Source organism: Rhinopithecus bieti, unplaced genomic scaffold, assembly GCF_001698545.2.
Source record: "Rhinopithecus bieti isolate Rb0 unplaced genomic scaffold, ASM169854v2 scaffold_4101, whole genome shotgun sequence".
Classification (NCBI taxonomy): Eukaryota; Metazoa; Chordata; class Mammalia; order Primates; family Cercopithecidae; genus Rhinopithecus; species Rhinopithecus bieti.
Window position 1 is genome coordinate 1,331,013 of NW_016804458.1, and position 19,351 is coordinate 1,350,363.

The 19,351-nt window shown below is 39.2% G+C and overlaps 1 protein-coding gene across 6 annotated transcripts in view; it reads left to right on the top strand.

Annotated features, from left to right (window-relative positions):
• Positions 1-19,055, top strand: part of SELP (selectin P) — a 42,394-nt gene extending 23,339 nt beyond the window's left edge. Inside the window, exons 8-17 of one of the 6 annotated variants that reach the window (XM_017868446.1) lie at positions 246-431; positions 4,227-4,412; positions 10,527-10,712; positions 11,569-11,778; positions 12,826-13,011; positions 13,978-14,097; positions 16,196-16,226; positions 17,443-17,498; positions 17,619-17,652; positions 17,742-19,055. In XM_017868446.1, the coding sequence (XP_017723935.1) occupies positions 246-431; positions 4,227-4,412; positions 10,527-10,712; positions 11,569-11,778; positions 12,826-13,011; positions 13,978-14,097; positions 16,196-16,226; positions 17,443-17,497 (1,160 nt within the window). In that variant the 3' untranslated portion in view covers position 17,498; positions 17,619-17,652; positions 17,742-19,055. Of the gene's footprint in view, positions 1-245; positions 432-4,226; positions 4,413-10,526; positions 10,713-11,568; positions 11,779-12,825; positions 13,012-13,977; positions 14,098-16,195; positions 16,227-17,442; positions 17,499-17,618 lie in introns of all 6 variants that reach the window. The other 5 variants (XM_017868445.1, XM_017868447.1, XM_017868443.1 and 2 more) reach the window with 5 other exon arrangements.
• The last annotated feature ends 296 nt before the right edge of the window (positions 19,056-19,351 follow it).

Sequence of the window (19,351 nt, forward strand, 5' to 3'; positions counted from 1 at the left end):
TCCAAAAGCATTATAGCTTAAATATTATTGATACATGTTGCCAAGATGCTTAACAAAGGTTTAGCATTTCCTACTAAAATCCTTCATGTGCCATTATAATTAAATGACACTTTTTCTTGTCTTCTATGTTAAACAAGCCCAATTCAGGAATCCCTGTTCTTGACACTAGAAAGAATTAATGGCTCAAAAATCAATGAGTACATGTGTATTACTGTTTGTTTATTCCTTACTTCCTCACCCCTTAGCTTTGCAGTGCCAGGATCTCCCAGTTCCAAATGGGGCTCAGGTGAACTGCTCCCACCCCTTTGGTGCCTTTAGGTACCAGTCAGTCTGCAGCTTCACCTGCAATGAAGACTTACTCCTGGTGGGAGCGAGTGTGCTACAGTGCTTGGCTACTGGAAACTGGAATTCTGTTCCTCCAGAATGCCAAGGTAAGAATATATTCTTTCTAACATCTTGGAAATCAATTGTAGGCAATATTTTTAAAGGCTGGATTTTAGAGGTGACAACTGTAAGATCCACCTTGAAATGGACTGGAAAATTAATAAATACTCTCACTCATCGTCTTGTCCTGTAACCCAAGGATCCCAAATGCAAATGCCTCTGGGGGCTAGGCAGATAACACAAGTGTCAGGATGTCTGGCCATAGGCAGTAGAGCATGGCCCTTGCTAAGTCTTTGTCAGGGTTTTTACCCAGACCTGAAGGCTCCTGTCACAAACCAGGTGAACTCTTTTTACCTGGCCAAAAATGGTATCTGGAAAGAAGACCAAGTGGGAAAAAAATTGATTCAGCGTGGTTGCCCCAAGGCTGGTCTGGCACTTCTAGGGACCACAGGGCATAATGGTAAAATGGGAGGGGCAAAATTTATAAGTACCCAGTTGCAAACACTCCAAGATCTGTATAAAATTGGAGAAATAGACTAAGGTGAAGAGTGATAGAAAAAAGAGAAAAACTAATCTGTGTACTGGAGGTTACAGGATTCTCAGAAGAAAGAAATGTATGGATTCAGTATAAACATTCTATCTGCATTGTACTTGATATATACATTATATATTTATACAATGTATAAATATATAATGTATATATGTATATAATGTGTATAAATATATATATTTATATTATCGTATAAATATATATTTATACATATTTATATGATCGTATAAATATATATATTTATATATATTATAGTATTTTGAGACAGAGTCGTCAATCTGTCACCCAGGCTGGAGGTGCAATGGCACAATCTCGGCCCCTGCAGCCTCTGCCTTCCGGGTTCAAGCAATTCTCCTGTCTCACTGTCATCAGCTTCCCTAAAACAAAAAGGAGGAGGTAAGCTGGGTACTACAGGTGCCCACCCACCATGCCCAGCTAAGTTTTTTTGTATTTTTTGGTTAGAGATGGAGGTTTCACCATGTTGGCAAGGCTGGTCTCGAACTCTCTGAGCTCAGGTGATTCCGTGCCTCGGCATCGCCAGAGGCTGGGATTATAGGTGCGAGCCCCCCGTGCCCTGGGCTTGCCTTTGCTCTTTAACAAGCCAAAGTGTGCTTTCTGTAAGTGTTGCGACATCTTGTATGAACTGGAACCGGTTTCAGGTCATTCTGTGTTTGTGGCTAGTGAAAGGATAGATGTAATATTGTTTTATTTCCCGCAATCTTTTTCCCCCCAATGTATCCAACTCCTTATTACTTTTGTACGAAAAGGCTGCTTTTTAAATGCAAGATTTTCATTTATAAATAATCTGCAGAAATATAATAAAGAAATGAAAAAAATATCCTCTTAAATACTCCTACCCTAAAATAGCACTGTTAGGCTTCTGGTATGAATACTTCCAATATTTTCTCCATCTACTTTTCCCCCTATGCAATTAATATTTTTATGATGTATATACAATTTTAACAAGTTAAATGGGTAAAAGACTAGACAGTTCTACATTATTTGCCATACCTTTCACTTTGTATATACTTTCAACATTTGAGTGAAAGCAGGCAGATACACATTTTTTTATGAAAAGGAAACCACTCGCTATTCAGGTCACACAAAAGCATAAACACGTACACATACACACACACACACCTCACTGTTAAGCTAAGTCAACAGTAAATGAATGAATGAATGAATGAATGAATGAACAAACAAATAAACAGCAGAATTAAATGTCCTTCATCCCCAGGCACCAGAGAGGATGGTAAGCCCCTAGACTTAGCGTTGGGTACACCTTCAGAGCTGGGTCTGGAGAGAACAGGGCGGGGCTGTGACCTTGCCCCTTAAGTGCTCATCCTGGCTACGTTGAAGTCTGGACATATCACAAAGTCCACACAACTTTGGGGAAGTTGTGGGAAGAACTGGGAATCCCTGAGGACAGTGATCACAGTGACTGAAACTCTTCCAGGCAAGCCTGGGTGGTGCAGGGCACAGATTACAGTTCATTGCTCCATACTGTCCTGCCTCTGGGTGTTTTACAGCAAGGAGGTTGCCACTCACCACAGCTTCCTGTGACCTTCCAGTTCCCTTCTGCTTTTAGTTCTTTGTTTACTCTGAACTTTCTCCTCTTGTTGCAGGGTGCACATCAAGTGAAATACCCAAATGTGGGCTGAGCAGGAAGGTACCATGCGGTGTGCAATCCACTAGCTGTTGTAATTCTTATCAGACAATTTCCCTTTTTAATGTCCTCCCACCCCTCCACATCTACCCCTGCTGTCAGAAGGCAAAGCCACAAAAAGCTGGAAATGGGCTCTGTGGTACCAGCATCCTCACCCACACCCTTTCCCCCATAAGTCCTTGCAGTTTATAGGCTTGTCGAGTTGTGTCCTCTCCAGCCCCACATACACGCTTACTACAGAAATACTTTTCAAGTAGAAGAAAAGAACCAGATCTTTGGACAAGTTGATCAGATTGAAAGGAATGTAGCTGGAGAGGGGAAGGAATGAAGGGAAGAGAAAGGTATAGAAAGTGTTCTTGAAACCTCATGCTGTTTAAGTTAGTGGCTGAAAAATGACCCTAGGACAGCCATGCCCCAACTATCTCTGGTATAAAGCCATACACTGCTCAACCAGGTCAAATAACGAGCGACGGAGAAACACCCTAAGGCATGTGTTCACTTAGTCTTCACTTTTTAATGTCAACACATTAACACATTGAATCTAGGCTTTATTGTTTCAATCACTGGCAGAGGAACATCTTGAGAGCTATTCACATTTGCACATGTACCTGTACCCCTGAACCTAAAATGAAAGTTAAAAGAAAAAAAAATTTCGTACAGTGTTTTCATTGTTGTTTCTAGTAAAAATCCTGGGAGCTATGTAACGTTATCTTCCCATCTTAAAGGTGAAGCTATTGAGGTTCAGAGAGGTTGAGTGACTTACCAAAAGTCACAGAGCATGACCTCCAATCCAGGCACATCCTCTAGCACCTCAAACTCTATGTGCATAAACTTTGGCAAAGAACTATGAGACCTAATTTAACTGTTTGTAAGTGAATAAGTAGAGTTATTTGTGGCTGGCCACTGTAGGACAAGATTATTGGGAAGAAGTAGAAATTAGCACTTACAAAAAGCCAGTCACATTGTATACCTATTATATGTCCATGATTTTTTCTTTTATTTTAAATGTAATTTTTGTATCTGATTTAATTAACGTTTTAACTAAGGATTGCTACTAGCAAGGATTATCCTTTTTCCCATTTAGAAGATAAAGCAACTGAGGCTCAGAAAGGTTACTGTACAGTAATAGATTGCTAGTAGTAACAGAGCTAAAATTTGGACCCAGATTCCACCACTTAGTTGGGAAAGGGGAAGAAAGTATTTTCCTCCATTTCTGTGTTTCCAATCACTTGTCATTGTTTTCTGGAAAGGTCATTAGGGGTGTTTCTGAAGAAGGTATCAAGGGAGCAACCACTTCCACTCCTGTCTAGAAGCAACTAAAATGAGTTGCACCACTATCTTCCCAAACAGAGCACCAGCTTCCTTTAAAAATCACCTCTAAAGCTGTCTGTGATTGAGCACTTCAGGATGTCAATCAATCAACTGTAAGCTGCGGCCATTTTACACCTTCGCAACCTCTGACTGGTGATAAAGCATCATGAAATTCAAACAATCACTTTTAGCCAACTACCATTGTTGTATATTAATCACACACACACACACACACACACACACAGAGTTACAGAGTTCAGCTTGCTGAATTATAAAATGAATCTCTTCTTTTCTCCTCTGCCATGCCCATGATAGCCATTCCCTGCACACCTTTGCTAAGCCCTCAGAATGGAACAATGACCTGTGTCCAACCTCTTGGAAGTTCCAGTTATAAATCCACCTGTCACTTCATCTGTGATGAGGGATTTTCTTTGTCTGGACCAGAAAGATTGGATTGCACTCGATCGGGACGCTGGACAGACTCCCCACCAATGTGTGAAGGTAGGCTGTGGGCCTGTCCTTTCTTATGGCTTTTAAGATGACATCAGAGAATGGAGAATCATCAGGGATTTATATAAAAGTGTTCTTGAGCTGAAGCAAACAACACTCTCCACAACAATGGTAATCTAGATAAAAAAGTTCTCCCTCTCTTTAAATATTTTAATAGCTTTAGTTAAATATTGCACAGTTTCAAGAACATCCTAGCCAACATGGTGAAACCCCATTTCTACTAAAAATACAAAAATTAGCTAGGTGTGGTGGTGCATGCCTGTAGTCTCAGCTACTCGGGAGGCTGAGGCAGGAGAATCGCTTGAACCCGGAAGGTGGAGGTTGCAGTGAGCTGAGATTGCGCCACTGCACTCCAGCCTGGTGACAGAGCGAGTCCAGCCTGGTGACAGAGCGAGATTCCGTCTCAACAACAACAACAACAACAACAACAACAACAAAATTGCACACTTTCAGGAAGTGCTTTCATGTCATTATAGCATTTCTGTTTACCACAATTCTAATATGAGGAAAGGCAGTATCATCTCATTTTATAGGTAAGGAAGAGACACAGGGTTAAAGAGGTTAAATAACTCGCCCAGGGTCACACTGTTAGGATGTGAAAAGGCTCAGCATTATGTCACTGAGAGTTTTACCTCCTTACAGAGTCTTCTTCAGCTACATTCTTCATTCTTTCATTCCTACACTCACCTTCAACTGAGCACTACTAAATCCCAGCCACAGACCTCATTCAGGGATGGGTGAGATTTAACCCTAGCATAACTGTGTGTGCACTTCCCTCCTCTCTCCACTTCTATATTGAATATAAGCTTCTTGAAGGCAGGAGCTGTGCCTTCTTCATCTTTATACCCCCTGCAGCAGCTAGGCAGAATAATAATGGGTGTGTGTGAAAAATATCTGTTGAATGAAAGCTGATCATTTACCAGTAAAATTTACTCAAATACAAGCTTTGGTAATTTAGTGGAATTCTCAAAGGCAGGGGCCAGATCTTATCTGTCTTTAATTCCCCTGAGACATCTGGCTGGCAAAGTATCTAGTATATTTTATGTTCTAAAATAGAAGTGCACTGAATTAATTAATTCATAGCTCCTGTTTAGTTGCAAAAGGTACTATTGTTCTAATGTATTGTTCAGTGTAGAGTTAGTAATAATGAGACCAGCAATAATTGCTAATAATTATTGCTTAATGTACTACCACCTATTTCGTAAGCATCATCACATTCAATCCACACAAACAACCCTTAAGTTGGTTATTACTATGCCCATTTTAAAGGTGAAGAAACTGAGACTTTGAGAGGTTAAGTAGCTGGCAAAGGTCTTAGAGCTAGAAGTATGGAGACAGGATGCAAACCCAGGCCTAGTCTGATTATAGGGCTAGTGTTTTGACCACTGACCTACACTATCACCCAGGGGCAGAGCTTCTGAACCCGGGCTAAGTCACTTGTGAACTTACTCTTTTCCACTCCAGAGATTGCAGCTATAACCACTGAATGAACTTTAGAAATGGCAGTGCCTGGTGATCAGATGAGAGAATATGTTGGTAGAAATCTATTAGTGTCACGTGAAAACAGCTAAAATATTATTTATTCCTTCCTGTGGAATGAGCACTAGATTAATTTCCAAAGACTTGTATTGCTTTCTCTCCAAGTCATGTGCCATTAGGAAAGTCTCGTCACACCCTTAAGCTCCCGTTTTCTCAATTCCAAAAGGAGAGGAGTGGAGAAGACCATCTTCGAGCTTCCTGGCCAAGAATTCTGTAGGGTGAAAGACATAAAATGCTACCATCTGCTGTCAAAAAGATATACTACAAGTTCTCTTATTCCTGAACATTCATGGAGGATAGCATTTGGACTTGTGCCTTTTCACTTATTCATTTATTCCTCACTCTCTTATTCATTTATTCCATTGACATTTGTCATAAGTTCTATTTTCCCACATTTTAAAGCTAAAGAATATATTTAAAACCTTTAAAAATCTCATTCACATTTTAAATCACATATGCAACCAACATGGCTGCTAAATCTGTAATCGCTAAAGCCCTTGCTTCCCCTCACTCCTTTCCAGCCCCTTTTCTCTGCAGGAGGAGGCATTTGCCTCCCACCTTGTGGGCCCAGTCCCTACTCGCTGTCAAGACCCAACCCTGACCATGAACAGCAGCTTTAACCCAGTATGGCCCTTGGAATTATCAATCTTGATAATTGATCCTGATCTTGAGCCCTGGTTTTTGCACTTGTGTTTCTACTTCATTCTCCAAATTTATGCTCTAAATTTAGGCAAATGGTTCCTCTTATTTTCCTATATGCCTGAACCCATTAATTTTTAACCCTCAACACTGCCCCCTAGAACCCCAATTTTCACAGAGTGTTTTGCAGAGTTCTAGGATACATCAGATGGACTCAGGGGCCTCCAAGTAAGCAGAGGCAGTGTGGCAGGTGGAGTTCTCAAGCTGTCTCTTCAGAGTGCAATGTGAGATTTCATTTTGGGGGACGGCTCTATAGAGAGTTCTACTTTAGTTAGAATGTCAGTTCCCTAGGCCCTCTGGGATGTGGCCTCTGCCTAGTTGTTCCTTAGTATCTGCAGGGGGAATTGGTTCCAGGACCCCCTGCAGATACCAGAATCCTCAGATGCTCAAGTCACTTATATAAAATGGCATAATATTTGCATACAACCTACATACATTCTCCTTTATACTTTTAAATCATCTCTAGATTACTTATAATACCCGACACAAAGCCTACACATCACTTCTTATGCATGGATTCAACATACTCAGCACATGGCAAATTCAAGTTTTGCTTTTTGGAACTTTATAGAATTTATCTTTTTCTGAATGTTTTGATACACGATGAGTTGAATCCATAGATGCAAAACCCTTGGATCCAGAGGGTCGATTATTTTTCAGCCTTTCCTCTGCCTTTGCCCTTCAGGACCTGAAGTCCTCTTCATGAGCCTAAGCAGTGCTTGAGGTTCTTGTACCAACTTTGATGATGCCACCTGCATGACGGATTGCTTGTACACAGTTTCTGTATCCCTCCTGTCCCTGCCTGTTGGACCACTTTCATGATACAGACTGCTGAATTCCTAATCCCTTCACACTGTCTGTCATGGACCCTCTGGTGACCATGTTTGGCTGTTGAACTCCTAATGTCTGTTTTCACTGTGCGGGGAGGGGTCCTGGTCCCAAGTCCCAACCTCAACTCTACACTTCTGCCTTGTGCCTGCTTACTCATGTCCTAAAATATGGTGAACTGGTGCCCCCTAAAACTCTGGCCCAGCTGACATCTCCATTTTTTCTTCATTCCCCCAACATTTCTCTGACTCCATGGGGCTTCCTAGTTTTATTTCTTTTTTCTTTTCTTTTGTTTTTTTTTTTTTTTTTTTGAGATGGAGTCTCGCTCTGTCGCCCAGGCTAGAGTGCAGTGGCCAGATTGCCTCAGCCTCCTGAGTAGCTGGGACTAAGGCGCCTGTCACCTCGCCCGGCTAGCTTTTTGTATTTTATAGTAGAGACGGGGTTTCACTGTGTTAGCCAGGATGATCTCAATCTCCTGACCTCATGATCTGCCCATCTCGGCCCCTAGTTTTATTTCTAAAGTTTGAGTTTACAATATTCAACTCAGTTACATTTATTATTTATACTATATCTTCTTTCCAGAAAATTATTGAGAAAACTCTATCAAACTCAAGAAAAATGATATAGTAAAAGGAAATAGAGAATTTACTAAATCTATTTGAAATAATATAAATCAATATGTTTATGAATTCAGATACAATCATGTATACCTACTTGATGGACTATAGGAAAACACCAATGAATACCCATATGTAATAGAACTGCCTTGGTAATCAGTGAAAATCGAGCATTAAGCATGCAATAAATGCAGCCCTTATCTGTTTTCTATTTTTGTAATTACTCAGGAGTTTTTTTTTTTTTGCCAAAGTTTTAGAGTAGGCTCAAGAATATGACCACTTCTCAAAGTTATGTACAAAGGTCATTCCTGGTTATAACTCTTTTCCTCTGCATCTGCACTAATCTCCATTTCAGTAGCATCCTTGATAACTCCACAAATGTCATTCATCCCATGTTTGGTGAGTGCCCACCATATGCCAGATCTGGGTTAGGCTTCCATGTAACTCATCTAGGCTGCCCCTCAAACAGGCAAAACCGCTTCTTTACATGATCCAGAGCCAAATTCTTAGTATGTAAGGGTCAAGGTTAATTTTTACCTAAGAGGGTTCAGAGACTTTTATAAATACAAAAGTCTGGATATGTAACCTTGGCTGAGCATGACTGACAAGACTGAAACCAAAGCACTATCACCTAAAGGAATTTAATGCTGTAGTAATTCTCATTTTATACTAGGGCCCCTTCAGTGAATTTTATAAACAGTAATTCCTCTTGTTTCTTTTCAAACCAGGTAGGAATACCTTTTAGAATGCATTTAAATTAAATTGTATTCATTACTGTATTCATTCATTTCATAAGTATTTGTAGAACCCCTCCTGCGTGTCAGGACCTGTTCTCTGGGACACAGTGTTTCAAGAACTGACAAGGTCCCTGCTTTCCTGCAGCTGACATTATACATATTCTTCAGTTTAAAGTTGTAATTCTGGGAGATTATGAGAAAACTATTTTTGTGAAAATGTTCACCGATGACTTCATGTCTAGGACTTACATCAATAGACATGTTTCAAAAATGTTTAGTAAATTGACGTGACGTGTCAGATATGAAGTTGTTAATTACTCAACGATTTGAGAGTACTGAACTGAAATTCACTATGTTACTTTGGCTATTTGAATGGATTCATGCAATAAGAATCCATAAGCCTTCAATGAAAAGTACATGGACCAGTATATAAAAGCGAAATACTGTACATCGGTTTTCCATGAGGGAGCACATAGGTCTTGAAGAGGTTTGTAAAAATCAAACTAGCTAAGTAAATGAGACTTATCTGACCAAGGTGTTGTTTTCAGAATAGCCTTAGATTTAAAGAAAGAATAGTCACTTCATTTGTCAATAACCCAACATTTACTGATAAATAATAGTCTTATGTTAGAGAATCTAATGGGGAGAAAGGAATAATGCTAAGAAAATATGTAACTGCAATAATTTGTAAAAATACTTTTGGGGAGAAATTGTGAATTAAAATTTAATTTCATTTATTCATTCACTTGGCAAGTGGTTACTGAGCACTGCCTCTTGAGATCCTTGGATGGGAATTATGGAAGACTCAAGGATGAATGATTCCTGGGTTTTAGACACTTTCCATCCAGTAGAAGAGGAAGAGTATGACATGTGACATGGCAGCACATGAGTTCAGACAAAAAGTTGAAGAATTCAGAGGAGAAGAGTTCAGGCTGTCATGATCAGCAGAGTCTTCAGAGAGGTTACGAGTTAAATCCTGGAGGATTAGTGGGATTTTATCCCATGAAAATGGAAAAATTCTCAGGGGAATGTGAGCCAAGAACCAGGAGCAGTAACACACAAAGTCATTTCAGGGAATTCCCAGAAACTAATCTATCTTGACCAGGAGGTTTTGAGCTTTCCTGTGTTATCTGGATGGGTGGTGTTAAAATACAATAATAAAATAAACCAAAAAAAAAAAAAAAAACTAACAAGGAGATTCAAATGGAAGAAATAGTTTGAGGCAGAAAGCAATCATTGAAGTTTTAGGTGTGTTGAATTTGAGGAGATGGCGTGATGCATGGGAGTAAGTAGTCTCAGGCAAGAGGAAGGGCGGAAATGAAATCCTGGATTGTACCCATTCAAATAAGATAGCGGGAGCTGCAGCAGGCTATGAGGTCTCTGAAGCAGAGGGTGTAGAGAAAATAGGGTAACACTGTAAGTTCTTGAGTATTGCTGCCTAAATCTTTGACTTCCTTGTCTTCATGACTTATACCTATACTCCTCTCTGTAAGCTCACCATCCTCCCACTGCCCTTTGCAACAAATGACCTACAGTATATGTTGTGGAATGCTGCTGTCTAGCAGAACATCTGGAATATAGGTGCTCAATAAATATTTTTTGAATATATAAGTGAATGAACTTTGTGTAACACAGAACTTCTGAATAAACTTGGAGATTGTGACACTCTTAATTTGATACTCCAGCCATCAAGTGCCCAGAACTCTTCGCCCCAGAGCAGGGCAGCCTGGATTGTTCTGACACTCATGGAGAATTCAATGTTGGCTCCACCTGCCATTTCTCTTGTAACAAGGGCTTTAAGCTGGAGGGGCCAAATAATGTGGAATGCACAACTTATGGAAGATGGTCAGCTACTCCACCAGCCTGCAAAGGTAATAATATGTACTTACTGAGACAGTTCTACTTTTGGAAATTTATTCAACAACAACAAAAAATTATCTAGTTCTTATATGTGAACTAGATAATTGTACATATTACCACTATTTGGATTTAGCAAACAGCTGAAGGATTTTAAAATGTCTAAGGAGTGACAGGATATTTTTATGTTTGTGAATAAAAGATACATTGATTCTTAAGCAGGAATTTTGTTTCATGGCTTCTTTTTTTGAAAGAGCTTTGTTGAGCGAACTGAATGGTCTCCATTATTTTATTGCTGAGAGAAAGAGAGATAATACTGGGGTAGAGTCACTGGTCCAGTTTTTCAAATTTAGGAATTGAGGTCCAGAAAGGTCAATCATCATCTTCCTGCCACATGGCAAATTAATGACAAAGCTGGTGGGATTATTCAAATGGAAGAAATAGTTTGAGACAGAAAGCAATCATTGCAGTAAATTTCAACTTTCACATTGACCTTTAGTGAGAGAACAGTACCACTTCCCAATAAAGCAGGGTTGGGCAGGCAGTTGACCCGTGTATATTTGGTTTTCTGCTGAATTTCTTACATTTCTGTACCATTTTTTGCTTCTTTTTAAAATAGCAATAACAATGACTCCCTTAATTTCTTCTCTTGGCCAGGAGAATCATCTCCTCAAGGATGCTTTTTAATAATTTTCCTCATCTGGTTTTCTATATCTGACACTGATAAGTTTTTCTTAACTTCCTTAATAGCTCTTGCTAGAACCTCCCTTGTTATGAAGGGAGTGAAAAGCAGTTATTCCAGATTAGCCTTAACTCTTTACACTTCTTTTAACTGGGAGCTCTCTGAATTGAAACATTTTCTCACAACAGGCATAGCATCACTTCCTAGTCCAGGGGTGCAATGCCCAGCCCTCACCACACCTGGGCAGGGAACCATGCACTGTAGGCATCATCCGGGAACTTTTGGTTTTAATACCACTTGTCACTTTGGCTGCAAAGCTGGATTCACACTCATAGGAGACAGCATTCTCAGCTGCAGATCTTCAGGACAATGGACAGCAGTAACTCCAACATGCAGAGGTAAGGTGAAAAGGAGAAGGCAGTTCTGATGCTGCCTTCCTGCAAGTACTCAAGCTAGCCATTGTGCCTGTATATTGAAGTCTCACCCAACCACAGCCACTACTTCCAAGTGTCATCTCCCCTATGAAATCCACACCAATCCCAATTAAAAGTAATGTGTCACAGGCACATCACTTCTGCCCTTCCTCATGTCACAAGCTAAAGCTAATACGCAAGTATTCAGAGACTTAAAAGAAGAAACATTTGCAGATGTCCAAGATGTGTTAGAAAAATAGGCATATTAAATGTAAAACCTGCTATAGAAATTGGTAAATTAAAAGTTGTATATTACATGACCATATAAACATTCCATATTTTCATAATAATTTGAACCTAAATAAAAAGTTAAGCCATACGTGATATTTCCTGAAGAGCTATCACCCTATACATAAAGCATTGAGACCTATATTTCTTTCATTTTGTATCCCCCCAAAACATAACACGGTGCTGTGCAAATGTCACTACTGATCAATAACATTTATTTGAATTAAATCTAATTTCCTGACCTTTAATTTCCTATTCATAAATTAGAAAGAATAACCTGAAGTTCCCTGAAAATGTAGTTTCAGGAGGATGACAGTCTACTTCTTTCAAACTTCCAGTGTCCAGATATGCTAAACACTTATTAAATATTTTAATAAACACATAGTGACATGCCAGTTGATCACAAATGTAGTAATAACATTTAGACCAATAGTATTTTTAAGAACCAAAATTTTGTAAATAGTATATTTGGAGGCAAGATTTATCAACACATTAGCAGATATTTATCGGATGCTACTACGTGTCCATATTTCCATCTTGGTTCTTTGGCTATCACCCTTTGGGAGAATATTTTCATACATGTGCTGTTAGAAGAGCTACTGTGAATATTGGAAGTGGCTCATATCCTTTCTGACCTTTTACATTCTGCCTCATTTATCGGCACTGTTAGGTTACAGAATAAACTGTAATCTCTTTTGCCTCCAATCCACATGTTGTTTCTCTTCCATTCTTTCTTTTCTGCAGCTGTGAAATGCTCAGAACTACATGTTTATAAGCCAATAGTGATGAACTGCTCCAACCTCTGGGGAAACTTCAGTTATGGATCAATCTGCTCTTTCCATTGTCTAGAGGGCCAGTTACTTAATGGCTCAGCACAAACAGCATGCCAGGAGAATGGCCACTGGTCAACTACCATGCCAACCTGCCAAGGTACAATTTTCATGTGGATTAAGAAGTCACTTTGATGTGGAAAATAACAAAATCAGTGTTACTTCTGTGTCTTTCTCATAGTGGTCTTGCTTTCCATCACTGGGTTTCCCGCTGCTTAATAAGTTTTTCACAATGAATCAGGCAGAATCTCCTTGCCTTATAGAGTGGTGGAAATTCAATCCAGTGACTGTAGGTAATCACCCCTCCTTTTCAGTGTTCGATTTGTGAAGTGAAACCTTTCACTTCATTATAATCTCTGTTTAACAGACCTTGAAGTTTCAAAATGTTTTAAACTGGGAGTTATTTCATGCAGATTTCTAACTTATTATCTCAGAAGACCTTTGCTTACCACTTACCACTAAAAACACCCTAGCAGATCTTCCTTAATTAAGTTCCATCTGTTTGCAAAAACTTATTTGGGCTTGTATTTCAGCCCCCTATTTTTTCCCCTCATGGCTTATCCTGACTACCTTTTGTTACATAACTGAATCTTTGCCAAAAAATTACCCACAGTTTATTTTATTTGCCTAAGCTTATATGTATAGGCTTCTTATGTCTACAATTTATTTTACTGGATCCTTACCTTAATTTTCTTGGAAATTACAGTTTATATTTAAGCCTTAGGAATACAATAAGGCCCCACTTTTATTTTATTTGTCCAAACTTACATGTATAGGCTTCTTGTGTCTACAATTTCTTTTATTGGGTCCTCACCCTGAATCCTTTGGATATTACAGTTTATCTTTAAGCCTTAGGAATAAAATAAGGCCCCACTTCCCATTCTGTTGCAGTGGATTTATGAATTCCAGATCTTCTTTCATGTTAGCTTGTCAGCACTGCCAGGACCTTTGGTGATCCTACTTGATCTCACATCTTAGAGTTCTTGGAAACTTTCTGAGAGAGAAAGATTATTCGTTTGCATAATACACTTCTTACGTCTTGCACGTGTGTGTGTTTGTTTTGCAGCAGGACCACTGACTATTCAGGAAGCCCTGACTTACTTTGGTGGAGCGGTGGCTTCTACAACAGGTCTGATAATGGGTGGGACGCTCCTGGCTTTGCTAAGAAAGCGTTTCAGACAAAAAGGTAAATAGGAAAGAGTCTTCTCTTTGCTTTTTTCTTTCACATAATTTAGGGTGGGGAAGTAGAACCACAACTTCAGTAGTTCATGTTGAAAAATACTTGCATTAAAAGAAAAAAAAGCCAAGATAAGTGATCTTGAGAACTGTCTGTCCGTTAGAATCACCTAGGGAACTTCATAAAAATATAGATCCTTCTATGAGGAGACTTGGGAGTGGCTGCAGAAATCTGAATTTTTCAAAAGCCCTCTCCCAAAATTCAAATGAGGTTACTTTGCAGTTTGGCATTTGGGGCCTCTGGTCTAAGTACCCTAGGCTATCACTAAAACTAATTAGAAAGGTGTTATGCTTCCTTACTTCACTCATTTCTTCACGTAGCAGCCATTTATTCATCATCTCTGTTAGAGTGTGAGACTCATAATGATGGTTTCTGATATTAAGGAAGGAATAATCCAGGAGGGGAGACAGGTGAAATCAATGCTGGTAGTGAAGTGTGGTAAGTGTGTTAGGACACAAATACAACCTAGGTATTATTAGAACATAGACTAGGGATGCCTAAACCAGACTGGCAGGTGAGAAAGCCTTTATCAAGCTTAACTTTGAAGAATGAGCGGCATTTAGCCAAGGGGAAAATGGAAATAGAGTTCCATCAGAGACAATGGCATGTAGAAAGACATGAAAGTGTGAAGTCATTGAGAAGATGGTATGTTTCACAGTTAAGTGCATCTGAATCAAAAGGGGATTATGGAGGAGGCAGAAGATGAAGTTAGGGGCAGAAGAAGCTGCCCCTGTATTGGTGACCTGGTGTGATAAGCAAAGAGATTTGCTTTTTCTCCTAAAAACTTGTAAAGTTGATGCAGGATTTAAACAGAGAAGACCAAATAGATGAAAACTCTCTGTAAGGGAAACTGTGTTCATCAGACTGTTCATCAGAAAAATAACTTTAGTCTAGGAATTAAAGATGGGAACATCCCATCTCTTAAGATTTAAAACATCCTTTCTCAATCTTCTCCAGACACTTAGCCTGTGTATAAGTTCATAAAGTTTTGTTTATAACCTAATGGGGCTCTTCTTCATCACTTCTCATAGAAAGTAACTAGGGGCATCAGAGTGACCATTAATGCTCAAATCAAGGTAATTGAAAGTGGCTATGTTAAAAAATCTGAAAGAGTTCTCATTGAATTTCTCTACTGAACACCTATTCTTAACTGCTCAGAGGCAAAACCACGTGTTCCCTTACTCTTATTCTTTCTCCATTTACAATGCTACCAAAACATTGAGGCTGTTTTTCCAAATCTTCATATACTCTCTCCTGTGAGTGGCTAAGACGGTAGACAAAGGTCAATACTCTGCTTCAGTATCAAAGAGATGTACTGAGAGCTACAGTGAATCCCTCCATGCAAAATGTGTGCTTGCTCAACCAAACCCAGAACCCAGAAGGCAGAGGCAAGAGCTCCTAGACCTTAATCTCTATGATCATGTAGGAATCACTCTAATCTTGATGTTTCCCCCAAGTCCTTTCTTTGACTTTGAGACATTTCCAGGGGACCCTGTAACAGTGCAGAAGGACAAACAGCTACCCATGTTCCAATATTTTTAATAATAAATACATTCATTTGTTGGGGATGGGAGCTTTTTTTCCTGGGCTTCTCCCAATTTGATTTTAGGCTTTCAAGTTTTCTATGGCCAAATAAGAGGAAAACGCTGCAGCCATAGCTGAAAATTCAACTATCAGAGTCTGTCATTTGGATAAAAATATGCTACCTGGGAGGAAAAACATCCACTGTTCTGTTGGTTCGGATTTACGTATCTGATTAGCTTGCCCAGTGTGACACAAGATGCCCTGAAAAGAAATTGAGTTATGTATATACTGAAAGGAAGGAGGAAGAAAGTGAGAGGACTCTGGAGTTAAATATTGTCAAATGTTCAATTTAGCCTAAAACACTTTCTACCTTTCAGGGAGAGACTGTTCCCAATATTCCCCTTTTAATGAGCCAACCTGAAAATCAGTCTACTGATTTTCCCCAATAATTTCTATCCTTAATGACCTCTCTTTCATCTTGTTTTTTTAAAATCAATCATTCTTGTCTTCTCGTTTATTTTAGATGATGGGAAACGCCCCTTGAATCCTCACAGGTAAGGTAGAAATGTTTTATGATTGAGTAAATTTTGCTAGCTTGACTTTATAATTCACTGTAATAAATATGTCAGAATGATTACATGCAATGCCTGCCTCCTTTTTACAATGTCTTTTAAAATGTCTTCTTTTCTATTCTGAAGTAAAATACATAGATAACAAATATTCTCATTATAACATAAAGTAGAAATAAAAGAAAAGTAATTTATAATAAAACAAGATGCAAAAACTTAGGCGCTGTGCCAGATGCAGTGAGGTCATCAGAAACATGCACCTTCCAGCAGAATCACTAGGAAAGCATCAGCCACGCAGGTGGACTGATGGGGGAATGTTGTATTAGTGACTCAAAGAGCATTAGAGCTGTGGCCAACACCAATCTAATTTTTCAAAATGGTGAACAACTCTAAAACCTGTGATAATTGTCCCTTGATTCATATGGCAATTACACTTTTTAAAGATGCAAAAAATGCTTAATATTTACATGTAAAGCCCTTGAGTTCCAGGCTCAGAGATTTTTAACCTGTATGAATATTGAGCAGATATTCCAAAGTTATGTGGGGTGTTGGACAATTCTTTTGTGTCCTGTACCCCCTGCTATTTATAATCTAGCAATAGTTTTCAAAAAGGGACAGTATGCCTCCAAGGGTATTTTTTTTTTATTTTTGTAATGAACAAGAACTCTACTGACATTGAGTGGGCAGGAGGCAGGGGTGCTAGATATCTTTTAAAGACGTTTCCATCCTGGAGGAAATAGAAATCCTTAGATGAACTCTATTGTCATAGACATCCAGCACCCTTACCCCAGACCCACTCAATATCAGTAGAACTCTTGATGGTTATAAAAATCAAAAAACACCCCTAGGGGGCACACTGCCCCCTTTGCAAACTACCGTTAGATTATCAAGTGTTAATGCCAAGAATTTTGTAACTACTTCTTCTCACCTAGAAGAGGTTGCAGCACCTTAGAGGGTATAACAGGTATTCAGTACATAAAGCATTAACAATAACTTAGTGCGGGTACAAAATGCAATGCAAATTACCCAGAGCTGTTAAGTGGGATATCGAATGTTTCTTTGGCCTTTATTTTTCTTTCCTTTCTAAAGCAGAATTCCAGGGGTGGATGGTAATTTATGGTTTCTGAAATACTATGTGTTGGACTGTGTTGTTGACAACTAAGCAGTATATGGTGGTCATCCTTGTGTTTCTGTTTTTTAGCCACCTAGGAACATATGGAGTTTTTACAAATGCTGCATTTGACCCGAGTTCTTAAGGTAACATACCTATAAAGATATTTTTGAAGGAAATAGAACAACAGGGAAAAGGAAGACTATAAAGCTTAACTTTTCTTTATGTAATCATGTATTAAGTTTAAGTATGTATTAAATTTTCAGGCATGAAGGAAATTGTGTTGGCAGTAGGACACAGGTATGACAACGGAATGACAATAGAGTTCACATAAGGATTTACATTTCCTCCAGGACAGAAATGTCCTAACAAGACATAACTTATTTCAGGATGTGTGACATTTCCATTATTGGCTGCTAGGTGGTGATGACGTGACCTTGCCTGCAAAGCAGAAGTCAAGACTGCTGAAAAATGTTTACGAACTGTTATGGAGTCAATTCCCTATGCTACCTGCTGGAAAAACAAAAATTATCTGATGCTATCCCTCTCCCAAAAAGTTCAGTGGCTAGTTGAGTGTCCTACAAAAAAACCTGAATGGCAGAATATTCAAAATCTAGAAAGAAAAGATTATGCTGAGCCTCAGGGGGTAGATATGATGAGCAATTCTTTTCTTTCAAGGAAATTATAATTATTTAAATTTCTTTGGTCTCATTTTCAGAGACCTGTCCTTTTCCTGGTCACCTCATTCAGCTCCATATGATCCTGTTGTGAACATCAAGTTTCCTGCTAGACTTGACTTAACTATAATGCATTTGCTGCAGTTTTCCATAAACACCTGTGAATCAAAGACATGGAATTACCTTAGATTAGCTCTGGACCAGCCTGTTGGACCAGCTCTGGACCAACCCTCTCTCCTGAGTTTGGGATTGTGGTACAATCTCAAATTCTCAACCTACCACCCCTTCCTGCCCCACCTCTCCTCTTCCTGTAACACAAGCCACAGAAGCCAGGAGCAAATGTTTCTGCAGTAGTCTCTGTGCTTTGACTCACCTGTCACTTGAACTACCAGTGAACCAAAGAGACTGGAGCATCTGACTCACAAGAAGACCAGACTGTGGAGAAACAAAAATACCTCTTGATTTTTTGATTGAAGGAAGGCTTTCTCTACTTTGTTGGAAAGCAGGTGGCATCTCTAACTGGAAGCAATTCCTGTAGCATCTTCTGGAGTCTCCACTGGTTGCTGTTGATGAGGCCTCTTGGACCTCTGCTCTGAGGCTTCCAGAGAGTCCTCTGGATGGCACCAGAGGCTGCAGAAGGCCAAGAATCAAGCCAGGAGGACACATGTCACTGTGGACCTTCCTGCCACCAGCCACTGTCCCTCAAAGGACCCAAAGACCAATATTCAACTGTATAATTAAAAGAATTTTCCCCAAATGCCATGTTCCTCTATTTTATGGTTCGTTCAGTAAGGTCTGTGTATATCACATTGTTTACCATCAGTGTAATAACACATAATTATGGTTGTCCTATTTACACCTCAACCATTCAGTCAGCCAGCAAATTTGTATCACACACCCTCCACTCCAAGAGAAAATCAGAGAAATGGAAAAATTCTTCATCACCTTAATGTTTTACAGGGAAGAACAAATGTGTTTTACATGTTCTTTAAATCCTATGTTTAATAAATAGGTCATTGAAAGTTATACAGTGTTTATCTGGAACTGATGTTAAAAAAAAATAGAGAGCAAAACATTATAGTAGTCATCTTGTCTCTGTAAAATGTAATGCAATAAACATGTCATGTACACTGTATATACATAAGCAAACATCCAAATAAAAAAGCAGCCTACTCAAAGGTTACAGTGATGTTGCAACAATGTTGGTAGTAACCTTGGGATTTAGGGACACAGTGCTTTCAAAACGTTTCTCTGATACACTGCCAGTAGCATCTCTGACTGCTTATTTATATGTCAATCAATAGGCTAAATGTTCTAGGACT